A 24,047-nucleotide genomic window follows, 5' to 3' on the forward strand; every position below is an offset into this window, starting at 1 on the left:
TGCAAGGGAAGATGTATTGTATGCAGAGTTTCAGCATTGCCTTTTTTGTATGTTAGGATTCTTTCCAGATAGGTAGGATAATCGTGGTTGTCTGTTTTTACAGTATTTGCTTTTGTATTTTTTGAAAGTTCTGTGTTTTGTTTTTCTTAATTCAACTCACATTAAGAAACTGCCAACCTTTAGTTTACTTTTGTTTTCTGTTCATTCTTCAAAGAATCATTTTTGTTATCACAAAATCTGTATAAATAGAGTGTCACATTTTCTTTGTATCCAAAATATACTTTTTTTTACCTCTGAATCATTACACATTTTTCTTAGAAGAAGGTAGTTTTGTGTCATCCTGAGATGAACTCTGTTTACCAGATTTGATTTTGGTATTAAAGAAAATAACCCAACCTTGAAAAATAAATATCATTTTAATTTTCCATACTATCATTGAAATGCAATAAAATAAATACATTATAGGTAACAGTGTCTGTCTGTCTGTCTGTCTGTCTGTATATCATTTTAATTTTCATACTATCATGGAAATGCAATAAAATAAATACATTATAGGTAACAGTGTCTGTCTGTCTGTCTGTCTGCTGGTCTGTCTGTCTGTCTGTCTGTTTGGTCTGTCTGTATGTCTGTCTGTCTGTCTATCTGTCTGTGTCTGTCTGTCTGTCTGTCTGTCTGTCTGTCTGTCTGTCTGTCTGTCTGTCTGTCTGTCTGTCTGTCTGTCTGTCTGTCTGTCTGTCTGTGTCTGTCTGTCGGTCTGTCTGTCTGTATATCTGTCTGTCTGTCAAGTAATAAGGATATGAACTTACACACACAAATTATCTGTCTGTCTGTCCCTCTATAAATCTCTCTATTTCCCATACTATCATTGAAATGCATTGTATTCAACAAAATGACTACATTATAAGAAACATGGAAATCAACTTACACACACATACTCTCATAGTCTCTCTCTCTTTTTCTGTAAATCTCTCTATTTACCATATCTATCATTGAGACACAGTGTATGACACAGTGTATGAAATCAAATAAGTACATCAATCATAAATAGCAGGGATATCAACTCACACAAACACAAAGTATTTGATGGTGGACTTTAAAAAGTAACAAGATCAGAGCTGTGTCTGTGGAAGATTTATGGATAATAGACTAGTCCTTGAATGCAGTTATTAGATGAAAAAATTAAATGTCTCTTCTGATTGAGTTCCATATTTTGAACCATATTAAAGTACTTATAAAACCTACAAGTAACGTATTTATAAAAAAAAATCATAAAATATGCAATATTAATACAAGCTACTGGTGTTTAGTTTATAGATTTCCTGCTACAAATAGATTTGGTAAGAAATAGCATTTACTAAAAAATTTCAATTATCCAAGGTATATTAAATTCTTCATCTGTAAAAGTTACTAGCTATATATAGATTTCCCAATTTACAGGTTAAATGGTTTGATTTTATGAAGTTCTTATTTATAAGGAAGGAGGAAGATAAGTATCAGATAACATGAACTCAATTCAAACGATTAAAAATATCTAAATACAAATCAATCTTATCTATTTACTAATTAAGTTTTACTGATAAGGAACTTTTGTCTACTCTTCAATACCAGCTGATGTTGAGGGATTAACTGACAGTGTACTGGTATGTGCATATGATATGGAGGTATTTCCGGATAAACGTGATGGTTTGAGACTTTTCATGTGCCTCTCTAGTCCCAGATACCACAGCACACTTGCCACATGTGCACAGCAGCCCACCATCCTAGCCCCAACTTTGCATGTGCAGTACCATCCATTTACAGGTTTCTGCACACTTGAACCAGCATTGTAGTCAATCCATAATGTATGGATGGTAGATTTGGAATGTCTTGATTGAATTTTGACTTGCAGAAGAGTTTCAGATTCCTTGCAAAGTAATAATTCATAATTTCCGGATTCAGAGAGATGTTCCCTGGTGTATCCTGGTGCCTGTTTTAGCTGGTAGATACCTAATGTGATATCCCTTAACATTTCCTCTGTCAGCTTTGGAAAATTTTCAAGTACTGTGCCAGAAGCATTAATTGGTAGGTATACTGTTCTCCGTCTTATCAAGTTGTTCTCTTCTACATACGTTTGCAGACTGTTTACTAAGACTGAGCGGTCAAGCATCTTCTTTGCTACCTCTTCATTTTCAGGGTTGCAGACAAGAGGTCGTTTGTATTTATTTAGTATCCCACCAGTAATTTTTACTAAATCACCAATACTGGAAATCATGGTATTTGGAACCACCTTTTCAAAAAAATGAAATTGTTTCAATCTGGCATTCGTGCTTTCTACAACCCAACGACATTTAGTTACCAAGCGAGTCAGATTAGCTTCATTAGTGGTCAACTGTTTTTTCCCTTTCACCATACAAACAGGCATCTTAACCATATATCCCTGATCTTCTAAGTATTGAACTGCATCCCTGAAACCCCTATCTACAATGCAAATATCATCATCTTGTAACCATGCTGTTATGTTCTCCAGGTTGTTTGTTATTGCATGTTTAGTTATGGATGCATCGTTATTGTGACCATCTGCAAAATAAGGCCCTAAGATTGACAGAATATAGCCATCAGTTCCTACAATAATCATAGGTTTGACCAATGGACGGTGTTTGTGCATACTGTAAGACATTCTTTGGAAATGGTAATCGCTACTTTTTTGAATGAAAATGTATGTACCGTCGAGGACGATTACAGCTTGTCTTGGATCTGTAGTGAATAATTGCTTAGCTACTGGTGTTGTATGGTTTGTAACAAAATCTTCATGACTTATATGCTGAAAACCTAGTGTATGTGGAACAAAGGTTTCCATTAATGTTCTTCTTGCTGCATGGATAATTCTTTGTACCTGAGATGTTTTCAACCCAAAGACTGTTCCCAGAATTTTGTTTGACAACCCAACACGGAGCTTGGTAAGAAATACTCCAAGGCAAGTTCTTACTGACCTTACTCCAGAACTCCTAACAGTTGACATGTATCCCAGTAAATCACAAAACTGCTCCTTACTCAGTCCTGTCAAGTCATTATAATTTTCTTCAGTCATGAGTGCAGGTATATCAAAGTTTAAACGTGAAGATGTCATTTTCATTATTGCTCTTAAATCATTTAAGAGACCTATTATGTCAGTACGAGAGAAGTACTCATGCTGTTTTGATGACTGTAAAACATCTAATGCTTGTATCTTAAAAAACCTGCTTTCCATATGTATTTTGCAACATCGACTTTTTTGGTTAATGAAAATTCCTTTTTCAATAAATGATTGTGTTCTGGCTTCTGATGTAATTGTTACCAGACGATGCCTCGTATTTCCTTCCTTCTTACATACAATACAGTACCTGTGTGTTTTTGGTGCAGATTTAATTTCTAGCCTAATTGACTTTGGTGATGTGAAAACATTAGCTGCACATGCTCCAGGAATATGTGCTTCATTATTTTCCCCAGAATTGTTTATCTCAATGGAGCGAGATCTAATTGTTTTATTGCAGTTTTTTACTTGTTTATAAAGTTTTGCGGTACAAGATGCACATAACCTGTCTGTTTCTTGGACACATCTCTGCAATTTTTCTGTTAGGAATGTCTTTATTACACCACTGAAGCATCGTCTTCTGTTATTCAGCTGGGATCTTTTCTTACAAAGACAGCAATTGATAGACTTTGTCATCTTGTAAAAATACTGGAATGTAAAAAATAAATAAAATGAAACACTGTGAAAATTAGGCCTAAATAACAAAATCTAAATATAGTTTAACTGAGCTAATCAAAGAATCCAAAGAATTCATTTTTTGTTAAAATCAAACTAAGTTTGATTTTGGACCCTTTGGACCTTAATGTAGACCAATTTGAAAACGGGACCAAAAATTAATAATCTACATACACAGTTAGATTCGGCATATCAAAGAACCCCAATTATTTAATTTTTGATGAAATCAAACAAAGTTCAATTTTGGACCCTTTGGGCCCCTTATTCCTAAACTGTTGGGACCAAAACTCCCAAAAATTTTGTTTTTACATACTATGGTCCATCATCCAAAATCTAAATACATGGCCATGGATTTATTCAGAATATCAAAGAATACCAAGAATTAAATTTTGCTGAAATCTAACAGTTTAATTTTGGACCCTTTTGACTGCAATGTGGCCCAATTTGATAACAGGGTCCAAAAATCAAAAATATCAATACATGGTTAGATTAAGCATATCAAAGAACCCCATATATTCAAATTTTGTTGAAATCAAACAAAGTTTAATTTTGGACCCCAATTTGGACCAACTTGAAAACTGGGCCCATAATTAAAAATCTAAATACATGTTAAGATTCAGCATATCGAAGAACCCCAAGAATTCAATTTTTGTTAAAATCAAACTTAGTTTAATTTGGGACCCTTTGGACTTAAATGTAGACCAATTTGAAAACGGGACCAAAAATTAAGAATCTACATACAAAGTTAGATTTAGCATATCAAAGAACCCCAATTATTCAATTTTTGATGAAATCAAACAAAGTTTAATTTTGGACCCCGATTTGGACCCACTTGAAAACTGGGCCAATAATCAAAAATCTTAGTACATTTTTAGATTCAGCATATCAAAGAACACCAAGGATTCAATTTTTGTTAAAATCAAACTAAGTTTAATTTTGGACCCTTTGGACCTTAATGTAGACCAATTTGAAAACAGGACCAAAAATTAATAATCTACATACACAGTTAGATTCGGCATATCAAAGAACCCCAATTATTTAATTTTTGATGAAATCAAACAAAGTTCAATTTTGGACCCTTTGGGCCCCTTATTCCTAAACTGTTGGGACCAAAACTCCCAAAACTAAACCCAACCTTCCTTTTATGGTCATAAACCTTGTGTTAAAATTTCATAGATTTCTATTCACTTTTACTAAAGTTAGAGTGCGAAAACTAAAAGTATTCGGACGACGACGACGCCAACGTGATACCAATATACGACCAAAAAATTTTCAATTTTTGCGGTCGTATAAAAATAAAAATACATGTTAAGATTTATCATGTCAATGAACCCCAAGAATTTATTTTTCGTTAAAATTAAACTTAGTTTTATTTTGGACCCTTTGGACCTTAATGTAGACCAATTTGAAAATGGTACCCAAAATTAAAAATCTAAGTACATGGTTAGATTCGGCATATCAAAGTACCTAGATAATTCAATTTTGATTAAATTAAACAAAGTTTAATTTTGGACCCTTTGGACCTCATGTGGACCAATTTTAAAAGGAAGCCCTTATTCCAATAACTTTATAAATGGTTACATTAAACATATTTGAGAACCCCAATAATTCATTGAAATTGACAAAGAAATAAGCAATCTATACAAATATTGTTGTGGCCCCTATAATTATTATGTTTGGATTTCCCAAATATATTTGGATTACCTCCCTTACACTGCTTTAAAATTGTCTAAATTGGCATTTAACAAAGAAACCCTTGTTTTTCAACCTTTTAGTTCCTAATTCCTAAACAGTTATGGCCATAACCCCGAAAATTAATCCTGACCTTTTATTTTGGTATGGAACCTTAAGTTATAATTTCAGAAATATCTGTACACTTACACACAAGGTATTGTCTGGAAACTAGAAAGATGCTTACTTGGACCCCTTTATAGGCCCTCAATTCATAAACTGTAGGGTCCATAACCCCAAAATCTTATGTTTAAATTTCATAGAGATTCACTTACTCAAACTATGGTTATTGTCTGAAAACAAAGTCTTCGGACAAAGATACAACAACGTGATACTAATATATGACTGCCATAAATTTTTGCGGTGGTATAAAAAGATTAGAACAGAAACATAGTGTTCAATTATTCAATAATCCAATTGAGCATCACAGAGATATATCTATCTAAATCCAATTTATTTATTTGTTGTGTTATACAAGTTTAATCTGTGGTCTGTTTATGTAGTGTATAAGTGTTTCTGGTTTTTATATAGATAAGATTCTAATGGTTTTTACACTAGTAATTTTTGGGGCCCTTTACAGCTTGCTATTCGATATGAGCCATTGCTCCGTGGTGAACTAAAGGCCGTAACTAGACATATAATGGTTTACTTTTATAAATTAATTGTTACTTGGATGGAGAGTTGTTTCATTGGCACTCATACCACATCTTCCTGTATATATTCAGTACAAACTTTCAAATATTTATTATCGGAAAAAAAATCATTCTGAATTTTCTAGTAAAAAGCATTTGACAAATACTTACTGTGAGGTATGCATTTGTTTATCTACTGTTCAACATCAGACATAGGCGTTCTGTATACATGATATAGCAAAATTAACATTTATGGTACAATGTATCTATGGAGAAAATCTGAAAAGAAAAAATAACTATTTTACAAATATTAAACAGAATAAAAATTATAAAACAATTTGAAAAAAAACTAAGATTTTACAACAGGGGTAGGATGTAAGAGTGCAAATATAATGAATTAAGAAATAAATAAATGTTATACCCGACTGTGCGAGTGCTGTATAGCCAGTCAAGGTCGTTAAACACCACCACATATATAAATGTTATAATTGACATAGTATGTGCATGATGTTTAACTTAAAATAATATCTATATAAATTAAATAAATAAGCAGTTTTAATCTACATGTAAATGAGGGGAAAAAATAATGATTTGCTTTTACAGGATACTTTTTATTATGAATTGAATGATTGTTATTTGCTTTATGCCCCATTTGCACAAAAAGGCTATATTGCGGTGATTTTATTATGAATACAGAATGTTTAATATTTAATGATATTATGCTGTTGATGAACTTGTGCATAGTGTTTTACTTCAGCAGCAAATATATCATGCTTATTGGGATCAGAATATTTTAATGAAGCATTAAGTGTAATCAGTGGTTTTTTTGTACTTTGAAGATATACACTATTGTAAGGTTAACTTCTATAGCAAAGGCATTCAGGGGTGGGGCAAGGGTTCTGACCCCCCTTTTTTTACTGCAAGATCAGCACTTATTTTTGAATTTTTAAATGATTTATCCGGGAGATTCAAGAAGGGTTGGAATTCCATATTACTTATCTTTGAAAAATACTGTTGTTTATAATTTTGTTGTACCGGTACTAGTTTGGGTTTTTCTTTTATTATGAAACAGGTTAAAGTTGGTTGTCAATTCAATAAAGTGACTAAGATATCATGTCTAAAATCTTCAACAACAGACTTAACACTTTCAAATGATGACCTCACTACCCCTGTCCACATACTGTATGTATATATATAGGTTTAGATTGCTGTGATGTGTTAATTTTACAAGTTTTAATATAGTCAGGTCACAATTTACACAAAAAATAGCAAATACTTACGGTTACAATACATCTTTCATTCATTTCTTAATTCATTTCCTGGCTTAATCATTTTGGTGTATTAATTCACACTAAAAACTTTTTCGAGACAATCTACAAAATAAATAAAGTATTGATGAAAATCAAGTGCAGCAAGGGATTTATCTATTAAAATAATATTGAATGATTTTAACATTTGAATATTTTTAACATGGTGAAGGAAACCATTTGATTGAAAGTTAACCTAAATAAAAGAAACTTGTTTTTTTCATATCTAAGAACCACACATGTTGAACTAATTAATTTATATTTGCAAGTTTTAATATAGTAACAAACTTAACAAAAGTTTGGAATAACAAATACTTACAGTTAAAATTCATCTTTAATTCATTTCATGGCTTATTTGGTATACATGGCATATAAATTCACATTCAAAACTTTTTGGAGGCAATCTACAAAATAAATTAACTATTTATGAAAATCAAAAACAACAAGGGATTTATTTATTAAAACAATCTTGAATATTTCAAACAGTGTTGAGGAAACCAATGAAAGGAAGTGAACCTAAATAAAAGAAACTTGTTTTTTTCATATTTAAGAACCACACATGTTTAACTTCCTTTTAATCCACCTATTAAACTTTTGGTTTTTAGTCTCTTCTAAATTGTAATTTGGAGGCCAACTCCTGTCCGTTTTGATTTGAGGAACAATGATAAGTCCTTTTAATTTTCAACATACAACTGGGAAGAATTTGTCAACCTGGATGATCTGTTTTAATTTAATTCATCAAATTCTGTTAAACTTAGTATATATTTTTTTTTTATGTATGTTGCATCATTTGCTTTTGATCCATGTCTGATTAGAAATATTAGCACAATTTACATTCACATATTTATATCAAGAATTGAAGCAGTTATATAAATTATTTGTTGTTTTTTTTGTACATTTTTCTATTAATACAATGCTCCAAATCAATCTAAAAATAACTTTGCATAGGTATATATAGTCATACATCTACCTTCTTTCAAGTCAATAGGTTTACAATATTTACATAATTTGTTATTTGTTGTTGCAGCATTTTATTGAATTTGAATTTTCTTCATATTATCTTTTAGTATATATTATATAATACCCTATGAAATGATTTATGGTTGTGCTATTTTATTTCTAACAAATATTTAAAAGGAAAATTTCATAAAAACTACTTTTATTCTGATTGCGAGGGGAGGTAATCAGTTTTAAAATTCCATACAAAAATACAAATTGTTTTTTTTTTAAACCCGATGGTTAACCATCTGGATATCAAATTGCATTAACCACGGTTACATTCGGAAAACAATTGATATACTAGGGCAATACATTTTTTGCTTTCAAACAAGTGTGACGTCTGTTCCTTCAGCCTCTGAGAATGAACGGCGGTGACCCCGAGTTTTTGTGAATTTATACTTCTTTGGTTTGGAAGTATTTATGGAACCTATGCATTATCTCAAGTAATGTTTGTAATATATATCAGTTTTTGACATACAACTATCACATTTACAGATCTTATTATAATGTATGCTTTGTAATACAGTGAGCTAACATGTGACGTCTGCTCTTTTTTGTGAATTTATTTTATGATTTCTTTTGTTTCTTCTTAGGACTTTTTATGGAACCCGTGCATTTTCCCACATGAGATTTATGATATATCTCTGTTTTTGCATGAATAAGTATCACATTTACCATTCTATAATCATATAGTTATCACAACAGCGTAGTTTGTTGACTTTGATGCTATCCAGCTTCCCTGGCAACTGAAACCGGAAGTTGTCAGGCATAAATAAACCGCACGCAAAAATCAACGACTGTACATGATATTTTTTTAAGATTTTGATATGAGCGCAGTTGAGAACATCTATGAAATTTGTATATAATGCCAATACTGTATGATACATACCATATGTAAAATATTTTACATGTTCTCACTTGCGCTCATATTTAAATCATTCCAAGTAGAGTCAGAAAATTACGGTTTTCCGTATAGACACCCGTTTATGATTTATTCATAGTATCATTTATATTCGATTTCCTGCATAAACTTGAAAAATAAGTTCATTTCAACATAATATAAAACTTCAGTAACTGTTTATGTTCATTTTTGCCCCAGATATTGTTATTCATTTTTTTGCATACAAAGGGGCCAAATTACTGCACTTATCATACATCGTCCTTTAAAACATTTTATTAACCGTGATAATGCTTATATAGAAAAAACATTATCGTGATTGCTGCCATTTTTTATATTCATTTGTGAAATCAATGTTTCTTGGAAATATACACTAATTGAGTATTTAATTTATTTTTTAATTTTATTTTGAATTTCAACCACGAAAGATTTATTATACACGAGTTTTGGAACTGATTTAAAGCTGCTTTGATATTTCCAATTTCTAATGAAAGCAAAACATAAAAGACTTTTCGACATCATTCCCAAAAAGTCGAATGAAAAAAAACAAAATTAAAGATTTAACAAGCTATACAAAATGTTTAATGCACCATGTTTCTACTTTGAGAAATGTATACCAAGGAAGAAATATGACAGTTGTTTTCCATTTGTTTGATGTGTATGAGTTTTGATTTTGAAATTGAATGAGAGCTTTTCATTTCTGAAATTTCCTTGGATTTTAATTTTTTTACCCTGTGTAATAACGTTAACTGTAGCAGAAAAAAAAGAAAAGACAATAGACATTGTTTAAAGTGAGACAAAACAAAAAGTATTGTTATCAGAACCGAAACATACAAGGTAGAAGTAGAAAAGTGAACTGTAAGTCAATGAGATGTAACTCGAATCCGAAATACATACATTGTAAGTCAATCAGATGTAACTCGAATCCGAAATACATACATTGTTAGTCAATCAGATGTAACTCGAATCCGAAATACATACATTTCGTTCAATAATTAAAAGCTGAAGTTTTAAATCAAATCCTTATGAAAAGAAACGTATCATTTGTGCACATGTACTTGAGTTACATCTCCATCTCTTACATGGGAAATTCAATTAATTTGGTACAGATTATTATATTTCAAAAAAGATTTTCTTTTACGATAAAATCAAAAATTACTGCTGCTTGAACTGAACAGTATCAATTAAGGAGATAAGCAATTACCTACATGCAGTATTGATGGCAAACATATCTAAAATGTTATAAAACATAAATTCCTTACTTCAAAGTTTAAACAGTCGTCTGCCATACTTACATATGAGTTATGGTACTTGATACAGTAATCAGTGAACATACTATGTACTTTTCACTGTTTTCTAGTGTAATCACTTTTGAATATAATACTAAAATTGAGAATGGAAATGGGGAATGTGTCAAAGAGACAACAACCCGACCAAATAAAAAAATTGTTTGACGTTTGGCTCGTCGTTTTATAATTGTGTTATTTTTCTAATCAAACAACCACGCTGTGGTGGGTAATTTCGTATAATTTATTTTTAACATTTATTTCAAACAATGTTATATTAATTGGTACTTACGAATTGTGATACAACAGATTTCTTTCTTGCGTCCTTTTAAACAAATATTTCACAATATACTTTTGCAATAATGTTCTCTTCATTGTCACAAACGCATTTCGTACATTTTCATCCAAATGTTATCAGATTTCAGTAAATGAAGTAGCATAATGTTCAAATGCATAACTGTTTGATATTATTTATTATAATACATGTAGTTCAATAACAAAATAAATATGTTCCATCGAGTTTAAGAACGAGGAACTTGTGACAGTTATTGTCTGAATATTCTAATATGTTCTTAAGGCATTACTCAACTCGCCTTGTATATATTAAGTGGTTTATTGTCCATGTTATTCTAAACATTGAATATACGTCAAAGCTACTAAATGCACAAGAATAAACAAACAAACATAACATTGCACACAACTACTTAGTCAGATGCGAACATACCCATATTCTCACTCGAATATTATGGATGATCTGATGGCTTTTCTTTAGATAAATTAACTGCTTATTAGTGAAAACGGAATAAAATTATACCTACCAAACATGAACATATTTTATCATACAATGAACAAAACTTGCAGTATATATTTTGTTGGTTTTTTGTTTGATATATTTTTATTTAGAGACAGATGGTTGTCTAGTTAAAAGAAGACTGTTCATTCGACATGAATAACTCCTTTTTTTGAAAGGAATGATTTTATTTCAAATAATCTTACTTAGAGACATTGTCTATTTGACAGTTTTCTTAATACATTAATCTTTAAACGAATATGTAGATTCTTATATAAAAAGTGAAATCAAAATAAAACTGAACTCAGAGTAAGACCACCTTTCCTAGATATATCAACTACAACTTTTACCAAAAATTCTATTTAAACAAAGTCAGTATAAATTCGAATATGAATTATTGAAATCTTTAATAAATCCCAGAATATACTTACATTACATGTCTTATACCAGTGTTTTTTTTTTTTATAAATGAGTAATGCTGCACTGTGCAGTTACTCAATGCTCATGTCGGGATGTAAGACAAAATAAGTTTGTAAAAGTAGTAATGATGATTATCAATCTATCAACTCCAATAGAATTTATAACATAAGCTATATTAATTGCACATGGAAGTGAATCGTGAACCTTAAAATGAATCATCGATTACTTCTTAACAATATATTTAAGTGTTAAATCACGTAGTAGGAGTGTTGAGTGTACCAAGAATGGTATCATCTGTAAAAAATAAAAGCAATCGCTGTATACTGCTGTAACAAATTGAGACAAAACCAATCCAGCTTACAAACTAAAACAGAGGGGAACACACAAACTATAAGAGGAAAGCAACAGCACCACAGAAACACTGCAATGCAGCAAAAATAAACGCCAAATACACAGAAACGTACTATTTGATAACAAATGCTATACTCCTGACTTGGTAGAGGACATGTTTAGACAAAATGTTGGATCGAACCCGGTTAAAAATGTTTATTTGTGTGTGTGACCAATTTATAAAGACAACATCACTAAAATAACAGATACATGGTGTCACAAACATTAACTATGATTGGGTGAAAAAACAGAAATGAACAAAAATCAACATAATAATTCGGTCATTTTGTTGTTTTCAATTTTCATAATCAGACACATATTGTTGCAGTTGCATGCATTGCTGACATTATTGATTTTTTATTCACTTTTAAACACAATATCTAGAAATATATGTTGTCAATGTTATGGTTCCTTTGTGAAAATATGTCAATTATTATTATTGCATATACTGTTATACAAATATAACTTTATTGAAGTCATTATTTTGCCTATGACATACACATTTACAATATTGCGATGGGGAATTCATATCTCAATCTCAGTAATATGTAAACGGTTCAACCAGACACAGACATGTTTGTACATTAATACGAATGAGCAGAGGGAATTGCTGATTGGTACACTTCTCTGATGAAGCCTACGTACAATACAAAATACAGAAATTTACAGAACTTTGGAAGGTTACAAAAGCTAGTTGTTATAAATACAGTAAACAAAAATATAAATAAAGAGGTGTTCAGCGAAAGTCAGCCTTAAATGCCAGCAGGCATGAAGATTATTAGTTAGTTATTTAGCGAAACTACGAACAAAGTTCATTAGTACCGTTGAAGAGGTAAACATATATAAATATAATTATGACTCTCCTGATCACATGAGCATACAATACCGAAAAAATTGTCCACGGCCAATCTTTTTTTCGTAATGTATGATCTCATGTGATCAGGACATTCCTAATTATATTTATATATGTTTACCTCTTCAACGGTTCTTATGGCAAAAGGGAAAATTTTGAGCATACAATACTACTTACGAGATACTCAGAAGTCTTCCTTCATATCTTTGTAAAATATTATGCATGCTATGAGACAACTTTTACCTTGTTGACGATGCAAACAATCACAAATATAACAATTCGAGATTGACATACTTCTGCAATTAGTAATCAATTTTCAACAAAAAATAATATTTAGTACCTCAGACATCTCACGTATGTTCTATGAGTGAAATGATGGGGTTATGTCAGATGTAATAACGACTTTATAAGTACAGAATATTATAGCTAAATGATAAAATGGGATATTACAATTTAATAATAATAGGATATAATTAAAAACCAATTGTTCAGAGAACAATTGAAGGTCTTTCCATCAAAACAATGTATTTTGATATGAAAAGTTGTGAAACTAAGTTTAAAATGTCATTTCAATCGTCAAATGATAGCTCCTAGTAAGCTGATTCCAAAAATATATTGTTTCTATACATTTTTTTTAAATAAGGGAGATAATTTGTTACTTCCGGTTTGAAAAATGTTACTTCCGATTATATTTGAATATTTACTTGACACTGATTCCAAAAATATCTGGTTCTATATACTTTTATATTAAAAAGTACAAAAAATTAGCTATTTCCGGTTTACAAAAGGTCACTTCCGGTTGTTTTTTACAAGGTTAAATGGTTTGATATCTTTTTCTAAAAGTTGTATATCTTTATCATGTATACATATAGAATAAAAGCAAAGGTCAAAATCTAGAACGTCAAATTAAGCTATGACCTTGAGATCAGTTTCAAGGTCATAAACCAAGGACCTCAAATCAAAAGACCATAGGTCTTTATTATATTTAGTTAATGAGTTATATCACCAAACGCGTATTTTTAAATACAAGAGGGTAGAAAACTCCCTTTTACATTCAACGTACGCTTGCAATCAAAATTTTCATCTTACGACATGTCGCAACTAACAATTTAGTAAAAATAATTTGTTGATATCTTATACAGTCTTTGGATATAAGTGAAAATAAGCCAAATTCAAATATTAGAATATGACCTTGACCTTTGACCTTGACCTAATTTTCATTTTTTGGGACCAAGGACCTCAAATCAGAAGATCCTAGGTCTCTATCACTTATGATTTATAAGATAGAAATTCATATCACTTATATCAGATGCATAAGGGGAAATAACTCTCATATGGAGCGGTCATATCCCTTCGGTCAAAATAGGACAAATCATGCGAAGGATAGCAGTTTTTCTTTACATGTCTAACATTTTCAAACATATTCTTTCCTTTCTTAGGCAACATTCGTTGTAAAGTTTGTGATGTGTTTTGTTTGTCATTCAGTAACCCAGTTAAAATTAATTAGTCTAGTTATGATGGTGATTTTCTATTTTCATGAATTATATTCGGTAAAAGAAATATATGCTGAATTACTTTTGAATGATATTTTAACAATTAAATCCAGTTTAATTTTATTTATAGCCATTACTGTACGATCAATGTGTTTGATTAGATTTGAAAAAAAATCAAAATAATATAACAAAAAAGAAACACAAATAATGAAAGACCAACTCATACCGAGTCCAAATACATAATAATACACGGTCAACATCAGCGGTGTGAATATGCTTATCCTTTTTTCAATCTAAACATAGTATCTCCATTCAAGCTAATTGAATCTGTTTGTCATATTTGTTTTTATCATTTTACAAAACAATGAGACTCATTTAACTCTTTCTGTCATTAGTAGACAAAGCAGCTGCTTTGTTCATTATCAAGTTATAGTTATATGTCTCTTCGCAAAGTAATGAAGAGCAAGAACATGTATTACGAAAATACCTTACTGCAAGACAAATTTGATAAACGGAGGAAATAACAAATGACAAAATCAATTAACGAAAAAATGAAACACAACTGTTATATACCTGACTTGGTATTGGTATTTCCAGAAGAACATTGTGGGTTAAATCTTATTTGATTGTTAGCAAAATGTCCCAACTTTATGGAAGGTGTTTATTGTTCCGTTATATCTATAAAATCGGAAAAGCAACCCAAATAGACAATATAGGTAAATGTGACATTTATTGGGACAAAGCAGCTAAAGCTGTAAAAAAAGTTAAATACATTTGAGACATACATAAAGCAAGATATGGTCGTTAACAACTTTCATAATCGTCATAAATACAACACATCTGACTTAAAAAGACAACGAAATCTCGGTTCAAAAAGTAAAGTTATGATTAAGAAGAAGAAAACCATACAGCGCTGACAACTTGTATTATTCATTTTTGGCTTCCGAAGCGCTTTGCTAGATTTATCCTTATTTGTAGTCAGTACTTTTGTGCTGACATAAATTATCAGTGTTATGGTTATATATGTAAATTACCTGTTTACAAAACTTTTGAATATTAAAATACTAAGGCTTTTCTACCTTCGAAATAGATCACTTCAGCTGTATGTGGCATAAGTGTAGGAATGTTTGTCCTCATTGCTCTTCAAGTTCGTACTTTATTTGGCCTTTTTAACATTTTTTAATTAGATTGTCACTAAAGTGTCTTTTGTAGACGAAACGCGCGTCTGGCGTAAATACAAAATTCAAGCTTGGTATCTATGATGAGTACATTGGAAAGCTGAAAGCCTAATACTAATTATTGAAAGACAAAGATGTACAGTCCTTGGATGGTGTACAGTTCCCGCTAACACCATACACCATTACACCATACACGTTGTGCCGTTACACTATACACGTTACACATTTGCATCATACACGTTATGCATTTGCACCATTCACCTTACACCATAATTTAGTAATGTTAGCAATTTAGTTTCAAAGAATGCGTGCGACTACAACACTTATTTATTTATTTAAAAACACGAATTTTGATCAGTATTGTTAATTAATGTATAAAATAAAAATAAATCTTTTTTTTTTGCATAGTTTCAAATGTCGTACACCATTCATTCACACCATTCCCGATTTCACATTACACCATTTACACCAGTTTCCTTACACCATAGCATCATACACCTAATAACATTGCACCAAATGCCATACACCATTTCACCATATACGTTTTTTGGGGGAAGTTTACACCATCCTAGGGCTGTATAAGAACCGAAACATTGGAAGAGCCGTATTACCGATAATGAACGAATTAATATAGATAACTCAATCTTCAAAATGATAACTGATGTACCCTGGCCATATATCATAGCTAACAGATATACACACATGACACAAAGGTTGATATAATTTAATTGGGGCGACACAAACAAATGACAACAATTAATTAATTAAAAACCACACAAAACAATGTATTTTCATATGAAAGTAGTAGAATTAAGTTTAAAATGTCAGTTCAATCGTCGAATGATAGCTTATTGTACACTGATTCCAAAAATATCTGGTTCTATATAGCTACTTCCGGTTTACACAAGGTCACTTCGGGTTATTTTTTTCAAGGTTAAATGGTTTGATACCTATTGCCAAAAGTCTCATGTCTTTATCATGTATACATATGAGGTAAAAGCAAAGGTCAAAATCTAGAACATCAAATTAAGATATGACCTCGTGATTAAAGATCATAAACCAAGGACCTTAAATCAAAAGACCGTAGGTCTTAATTATATTTGGTTAATGAGTTATATCACCATACGTGTATCATTAAATACAAGAAGGGCGAAAACTCCCTTTTACGTTCAGCGTACCCTTGCAATAAAAATAAACATGTAACGACATGTCTTAACTAACAATTTAGAAAACATTATTTGTTGATGTCTTATACGGTTTTTGGAAATAAGTGAAAATATGCCAAATTCAAATTAGGAATATGACCTTGACCTTTGACCTTGTCCTATGTTTTATTTTTTTTGTACCAAGGACCTCAAATCAAAAGATCCTAGGTCTCTATCCCCTATGGTTTATAAGATAGAATTACATATCACTTATATAAAATGCATAAGGGGAAATAACTCTCATATGGAGCGTTAATATTGCTTCGGTCAAATGGTACAAATCATGCGAAGAATATAACGAGCAATTTTATAAAATAAATTTGTCGCTTTCTTTTACGGTTACGGAGAACATGTAGGCACAAGGAAAACAGTGTTTTGGGAGATAACTCTTACAAAGAAAATTGTTCTTCTTAGCAGAGTGAAATTTAAAAACGCATGAACTATACGATACCATATGAGAAATATCTAAGCGACATATTGCGAAACGAAAATTTCAGCATGTGGCGGAAAAAAATATTATCAGAAGAAATACAATAGGTCCACAGAAAAGTGGAAAGACCTAATAAACTAATGGAAACCGAAAAACCTGCGATAATCAACAGCCCAGTTAACTCTCCCTTAAATATAGGTTCACAAATCTCTACTACAAGGAGAGGTGAAATACACACAATATTTATTATCTATGATGTTGCCAATTATAAATTCAGTTATAGTTTTCACATTGATTATATTAGAGGCAAATTCAGCTGATCTTCAAATTTATTTTATACATTGTCTTTATTACAGATTCATCTTCATTTGTATAAACTGATATACTTATCACTGAATTATTATGAAACATAATCAAATTACAGTTTTCTTCTGATATATTATCTTATATAGTTTATGAATCAAGTTATGGAAGTTTCCTACCCAAATGATAAATACCCTCTCGAAGCCCTTAAGTGTATGTCCTGTTTTTACTACGGAAACGAGTTTACAATGTTATATTGACACTGTTTTCTTAAAAACTATTAGTTTTTCTACATTTTTCATATACTAGTTGTTTCTTGTTTTTTTTTTTATTGCTATTGCACTGTAAACGGATTCAAATAATTCAAGATACATGTTGATTTTAATTTCCTCTTAAAATGTACTATCGATTGGTAAAAAGCTCTCCTTGTATCAAAAAGATGTGGTATGATTGCCAATGAGACAACTGTTTACAAGAGACCAAAATGACACACACATTAACAACTATAGGTCACCGTACGGCCTTCAACAGATCAGCTGAATTTGCCTCTAATATAATCAATGTGAAAACTGTAACTGAATTTATAATTGGCAACATCATAGATAATAAATATTGTGTTTATTTCACCTCTTATGGTTTGCATCAATTAGCGGTGTCAATATATTGACAATTGTTATCATCTGGAAGCATTTCTATCATCGTTTTTTGATGTATAGTTTACTAACAAATAAAAATACTTAAATTAGTCGAAAGATAACAACTCCCTGATGTATATATAGTATGCTGTTGTGTTAGGTTATTGTTTCTGAACACAAGATGTATACGTCTCAATTATTTGCATATGACAGACACCATTTCAAATATCTCTTAATAGGTTTCATGTCCCAATTTTGGTTTTCTGGAAATGAGAGTGTTGGCAAAAGCAACATCAAAAGTCATGACTGAAAAAGAGATACTTAAAAAAAGATTAATTGATGAACATATGCAACATTGCCAAAATAATCGCCTCATTTTATTAATGAAAGTGACTGGACAAAACTGTGAGTGGTATCTTTAAAAGCTGCCAATTCAGAATTAGACACAAAAGGGTTGATTCTGACTTTTGTCGGGGATATGATTTTTGTTATTCAGCTTTTAAATCCGCTGCTTTTGTTTGCACCTGTCCAAATTCAGGAACCCGTTGTCAAGTTGTTGTCGTTTGTTTTTGTGGTACATAAGTATTTTCGTACCTTGTTTGTCAAAAAGACTAGACTGTTGTTGGTTTTCCTGTTCAAATGATTTTCAATATATAATAAATTGTGTAATCAATTGCCCTGGAAAAGATTTTGAACTAAGTTTCAAAGATAAAATGATACAAAAAGAACTCGTCATTTTAATTTATTTTGATATAGATTGTGTACAAAGGTTTTGTTTTCAATTAGTACGGCAATCTCAATTAGGAGTTAAAGGGTTGTTATATCAAAGATGCGTGCATAGACTAAGTATAAAAACAAACAATACGAACAGAGAAAAAACTAATTTCCTTAAATATGTAACTAATGACAGCTTAATGCTATAGGGAGAGTTGTTTTCAGAAAGATCAGAGATACATTAAATTTTCACAATCACTTGTAATGAATAACGGAACACTGATGTGGTTTTTGAAATCTAAAAAAATGAGTATTGCTAAAATAATTCGTTTCAGCATATATTTTCTGTTCCGGTGCATAGGATAATGACGCCAAAAACATTATACCAATTGCTGACTTTTATAAGTTACACTCAATCAATTACTGTTGAATTAAATTTAAACATATGACTTCCATCAGTACGTTATGCAAATCTCAAATCTTTGAAGACTTTTTTGCGTTTTTATGATTTTGATAACTTTTTTAAAATTGTCAAGTTTGTGTCGTCTTTGACACAGTTTACTTAATTCAACTGACATACGCACAAGAAGGTCTGCATTCGAGTTATAAAGATTATTTAGAAAATTGAATACGACAGTCATCAGCTGTGCTTCAAAATGATCGTAAACACCATTTAAGTCATTTAGTTTCCATTGAAACCAAGAGTTCACTGTGTTACATGCAATAAACAAAACTTTTCTTTTTTCTATTTCAATCGAAATTTACCTCATAACAGGTTCCTCTATAAATCAATTTAAACATGATAAACTTACAGATTATATTAGCAAGATGAAATAATTTTAATTACATTATTTACGTTTAACCTAATTATACATCTTGAAAATCTTGAAAAAAAGAGCATAACAAACGTCATAAGAAGTTTTTGAATATAAAACAAATGACTCATGGCAACGTTTGAGCTCAAATCAACAGTGATTGACAAGTTATGTTTTAAATTCTGCTGTACATAATTATTTTTCATATTAATAATTGTAACGTGATTTTCAAGCTTGAACATAGATAAATTATCAATTAGAACTCATACAGAAATGCTGTTATACGTTTATTATTAGTGCTTAACACTTTCATCACATGCAACAAAGGTAAACACACTCAACATGATAACAAAATATAATCACTTAAGAAGGACTATCAATGTTTTGTTGATAATGTCTGTTGTTCGTGAGGTCTGTTTTAATTTGATTATAGATATAGGAAGATGTGTTGTGATTGCCAATGAGACATTTTCCATTCAAATAATAATTTTAAAAAGTTAACCATTATAGGACAATGTACGGCCTTCAACACGGAGCCTTGGCTCATACCGAACAAAAAGATATAAGGGCCCCCAAATTACTAGTGTAAAACCATTCAAACGGGAAAACCAACGGTCTCATCTATATAAAAAACGTATAGTAAAGTAACCAATAAGACAACACCAGTCAAGAGACCAAACTGACAGAAATAATAATATCAATAAGTCACAGTACGGCTTTCAACAATGAGCTAAACTTATACCGCTTTTTCTGCAAGAAAAGGCTCCGAAATGACAAGTATTGTTAATCTTTAATGATCATTTTTACATTATTTTGCCTATTAAGATTTCTAAATAGACATTTATAAATTTCTGTTGTTATGAACATGTTAAAACAATGTTTGTTTTTAATTTTATCTAGTTTTTTGTTGTTGTTAAAAAAAGCTGTCATTCTAAGAGTGAGGACAAGTTCAAAAAGGTGTCAGTAGAAAATACGGATTCATACAGGGGTGATTATGTCGATTTTGTTCTGACTATACTTTATTATATAAAAAATAGACATTCAATATTAATTTGAATTTATCAAAATATATCTACTTCATTCCAAATAAATTAGGACCAATTTCCTTTGTGGATAATTTTGATGAAATATTTAAATTAAATTGAATTAAGCCCATTTATTTTGTTGTATTAACGGTAAAATCAAGATTTTGGATCGATAGTGTGAATTACAAATTAAATTACTGATTCAAGGTCATACAAACAATTTGTGCACGATACCTCGCATTGAAATTATATAACATATGTACATAAATTTGTTTGAAAACTTGTAAGCCAGGACAAACACATGCAACAGATTTGAAGAATTTGCTTATTAAAATAAACTCATCATATTTTTAAAATAAAAATTAAAGATACAAATATTTGTAGTTTTGAGTGCGGAAGGGGTCGAAACAATAGAACATATATTCTGGACATGTCCATATATATCAAAATTATAGGAAGGCCTTAACTCCTGGATATTTGAGAAGACAGAAATAGAATTAACTTTAAATATTGATTTGGTTTCATTTGGTATTTTAAAAAAACCGGATAAAAATGATATAAGACACTTAATACTTCTGTTAACATTTTAATTTCTTGATGCAAAATTGCACTATAATGAAATCACTGAATATCAACAACAAATTAACTTAATTTAAAACAAATGGTATAAAATTTGTTCATAGAAAAGATCTTAATTACCCTTTTAATATCCTTATAATTTATTAAACTATCAAGGGAAAATCTCCAAACATATTTGCTTACATTGATAATAATACCGTTGATATTGAAGTGTACAACAAAACGTGATCATAATGTTACAAAGACCGTAACTGTTCATTGTCTTTGAATAGCAGTCGTGTTTTATGAGGCCAAGAAACTGGTTCTATACGATCCTCATCTGATATCTAAAGACTATAAAAAGTAATTGTCTTGATTCTACAATATTTGGTATATTGTTTTTGATTCTGTGATATGTTCTAAATATTTATTCATTAATGTGTAAAATTTCTGTAAGCAAGTTTTTTATTCATTGTACCCTCGCATTTTTCTTTTTTTTTTGTGGTTTCCTAAACAAATCTTTGTGTCCTTGATTTTTTTCCCAATATCATTTATTTCATTCATACACTTGAGAAGTTTAGCTTTCTTAAACCAGGTTAAATCCTCTATTATATATATTTTTTGAAAAATATCTGTACCAAGTGAGGAATATTACAGTTGTTATCAAATTGTGTTATGTGTTTGATATTTCGATTTTGTCATTTGACTTTTCGTTTATATATTTTTTTTTCGTATTCGGTATTTTTGTTATTTTTTTTTCATAAACAGAAACAGGTGTATGCATTGCTCACATTATTCGCTATTTGTTTTTAACCAATATATTAAATGATACGTTTTCAATGTTAACATGCCTTTGAGTAAATATATGTCATCACATTTCTACTTGATAGACTTCTATGGTGAAGTCGCTGCACGACACCAAACACAGAATTTTACAGGAATTGGGAAAAACTTATTGTAATGAATGAAGTAAACACAAATAGTATTGAAGAGGTATTCAGCAGCACCGCAGACAAGGTGCATAAGAGGTAAAACATTGTAATAATGACACTCCTTCTCACATGAGAATATATAACGAAGAAATTTTTACTGTGGCCAATGTACATGTTTGTGTTGTGTAAATGAATACATTGTACAGTATATTGAGCAATTACAATGGAGTTGTCAAAACAAAATGTATTATCAAATAGATATAGGAAGATATGGTACGAATACCAATTAACAACTCTCAATTCAATTCACATTTTATAAACGTAAACCATTATAGGTCAAAGTACGGTCTTCAACACGGAGCATTGGCTCACACTAAACCGCAAGCTATAAAGGGCCCTATCAATGACAAGTGTAAAACAATTCAAACAAAAAACCAACTGCATAATGTATATAAAAAACTTCAACAAAAGACAACTACTGAACATCAGATTCCTGACTTAGGACAGGTGCAAACAAATGCAGCGGGTTTTAACGTTAAATAGATTACACCCGTCACCCTTATCTGAAACAATAGTGTAACATCACAAAGACACACTATGAAACTAGAAATGACAACTCAATCAAAATAAATGTTAGCACAGGTGAACATACACTGAACGAATAGATTAATTCAATGATACAATATGGATACAAAATCAATAAAATAAGGGGTGAATAGTTAAAGTATTATACCGCTGTGAAAGATTACAAATTTCAGAAATACAACAATAACCTTGAACAAAAATCCGCCATTTGCAGTGCGATATACGAAAGTAAATGAAAAACAAATGTTGTTAGGTATACAGTTTTAAATGAAGAAAGGAAATAATTTTACAAAATAAATAATGTTGATGTTCATAATACGAGGAAGTGAAAATTTATTGTATAACCAAACACTTATTATAGAATAATAAATAAAGTACCTTAGACATCTCATGTGTGTGTTATCAAGTGATATGGTGGCTTTATTTCTTTATAATAATGGGATACCATATTAGCTTAATGAAAAAACGTGATTTTACGATTTAATGATAAAAGGATATAACAATGTATAATTACCGCTTAATGATAACGGGGTATATATAATTAAACCTACTAATGCATTGATAACACGAACTTTTAAACATTCGTTGTACAGTTTTTGAAAATTGTTGTCGTTCAGGAACCCTAGTTAGATAATAGTCGTCTATTAAGAACGGGGAACTTTCTAATTTCGTAAATTGCATAAGGTAAATGAAATGTCTAACATACCGAGTACAAACATATAACACGAAGTTAACATCAGCAATGTGAAGATAGTGATCATTTGGTTGTTATAAACATAGCATCTCTATTTAAGCTAATTGTATTTGTTTGTCATAAGTTTTATCGTTTTTCAAAACTTTTATTAAAATTGCTGTATGCATTTTTCTAACGTTTTATATACAAAATATATATGTTTCTTTATTTTGTAGCTGCTATTGCACTCTAAATTGATTCAAGTTAATAAAATATGCATTGTTAACTCTTCTTTTTAATGTTATATCGACTTGTAAATAACGCTCCTTAATTTCCTTATGGTTTCCATTAATTAGCTACATTATTCCAATCTATTGACAATTGTTATAACCTGAAACCATTCCTATCATCAGTTTGTGATTTAAAGTAAATGAGTCGAAAGATAACAAATCCCTAAAGATATATATAGTA

General features: G+C 30.5%; 1 protein-coding gene across 1 annotated transcript; it reads right to left on the bottom strand.

The window, feature by feature from the left end:
* Positions 1-397: 397 nt before the first annotated feature.
* Positions 398-9,157, bottom strand: LOC139489174 (uncharacterized). Its single transcript, XM_071275340.1, has 5 exons — positions 9,069-9,157; positions 7,714-7,798; positions 7,368-7,460; positions 6,259-6,366; positions 398-3,697 (listed from the first exon to the last, which is right to left on the bottom strand). The coding sequence occupies exon 5, from the start codon at positions 3,683-3,685 to the stop codon at positions 1,592-1,594; it is 2,094 nt and encodes a 697-aa protein (XP_071131441.1). The 5' UTR covers positions 3,686-3,697; positions 6,259-6,366; positions 7,368-7,460; positions 7,714-7,798; positions 9,069-9,157; the 3' UTR covers positions 398-1,591.
* Positions 9,158-24,047: the final 14,890 nt, after the last annotated feature.

This window comes from Mytilus edulis, chromosome 9 (genome assembly GCF_963676685.1).
Source record: "Mytilus edulis chromosome 9, xbMytEdul2.2, whole genome shotgun sequence".
Lineage (NCBI taxonomy): Eukaryota > Metazoa > Mollusca > Bivalvia > Mytilida > Mytilidae > Mytilus > Mytilus edulis.

Excerpts from the sequence above, each read along its gene's own strand:
- LOC139489174 (XM_071275340.1), bottom strand. The coding sequence starts at position 3,685 with ATGACAAAGTCTATCAATTGCTGTCTTTGTAAGAAAAGATCCCAGCTG.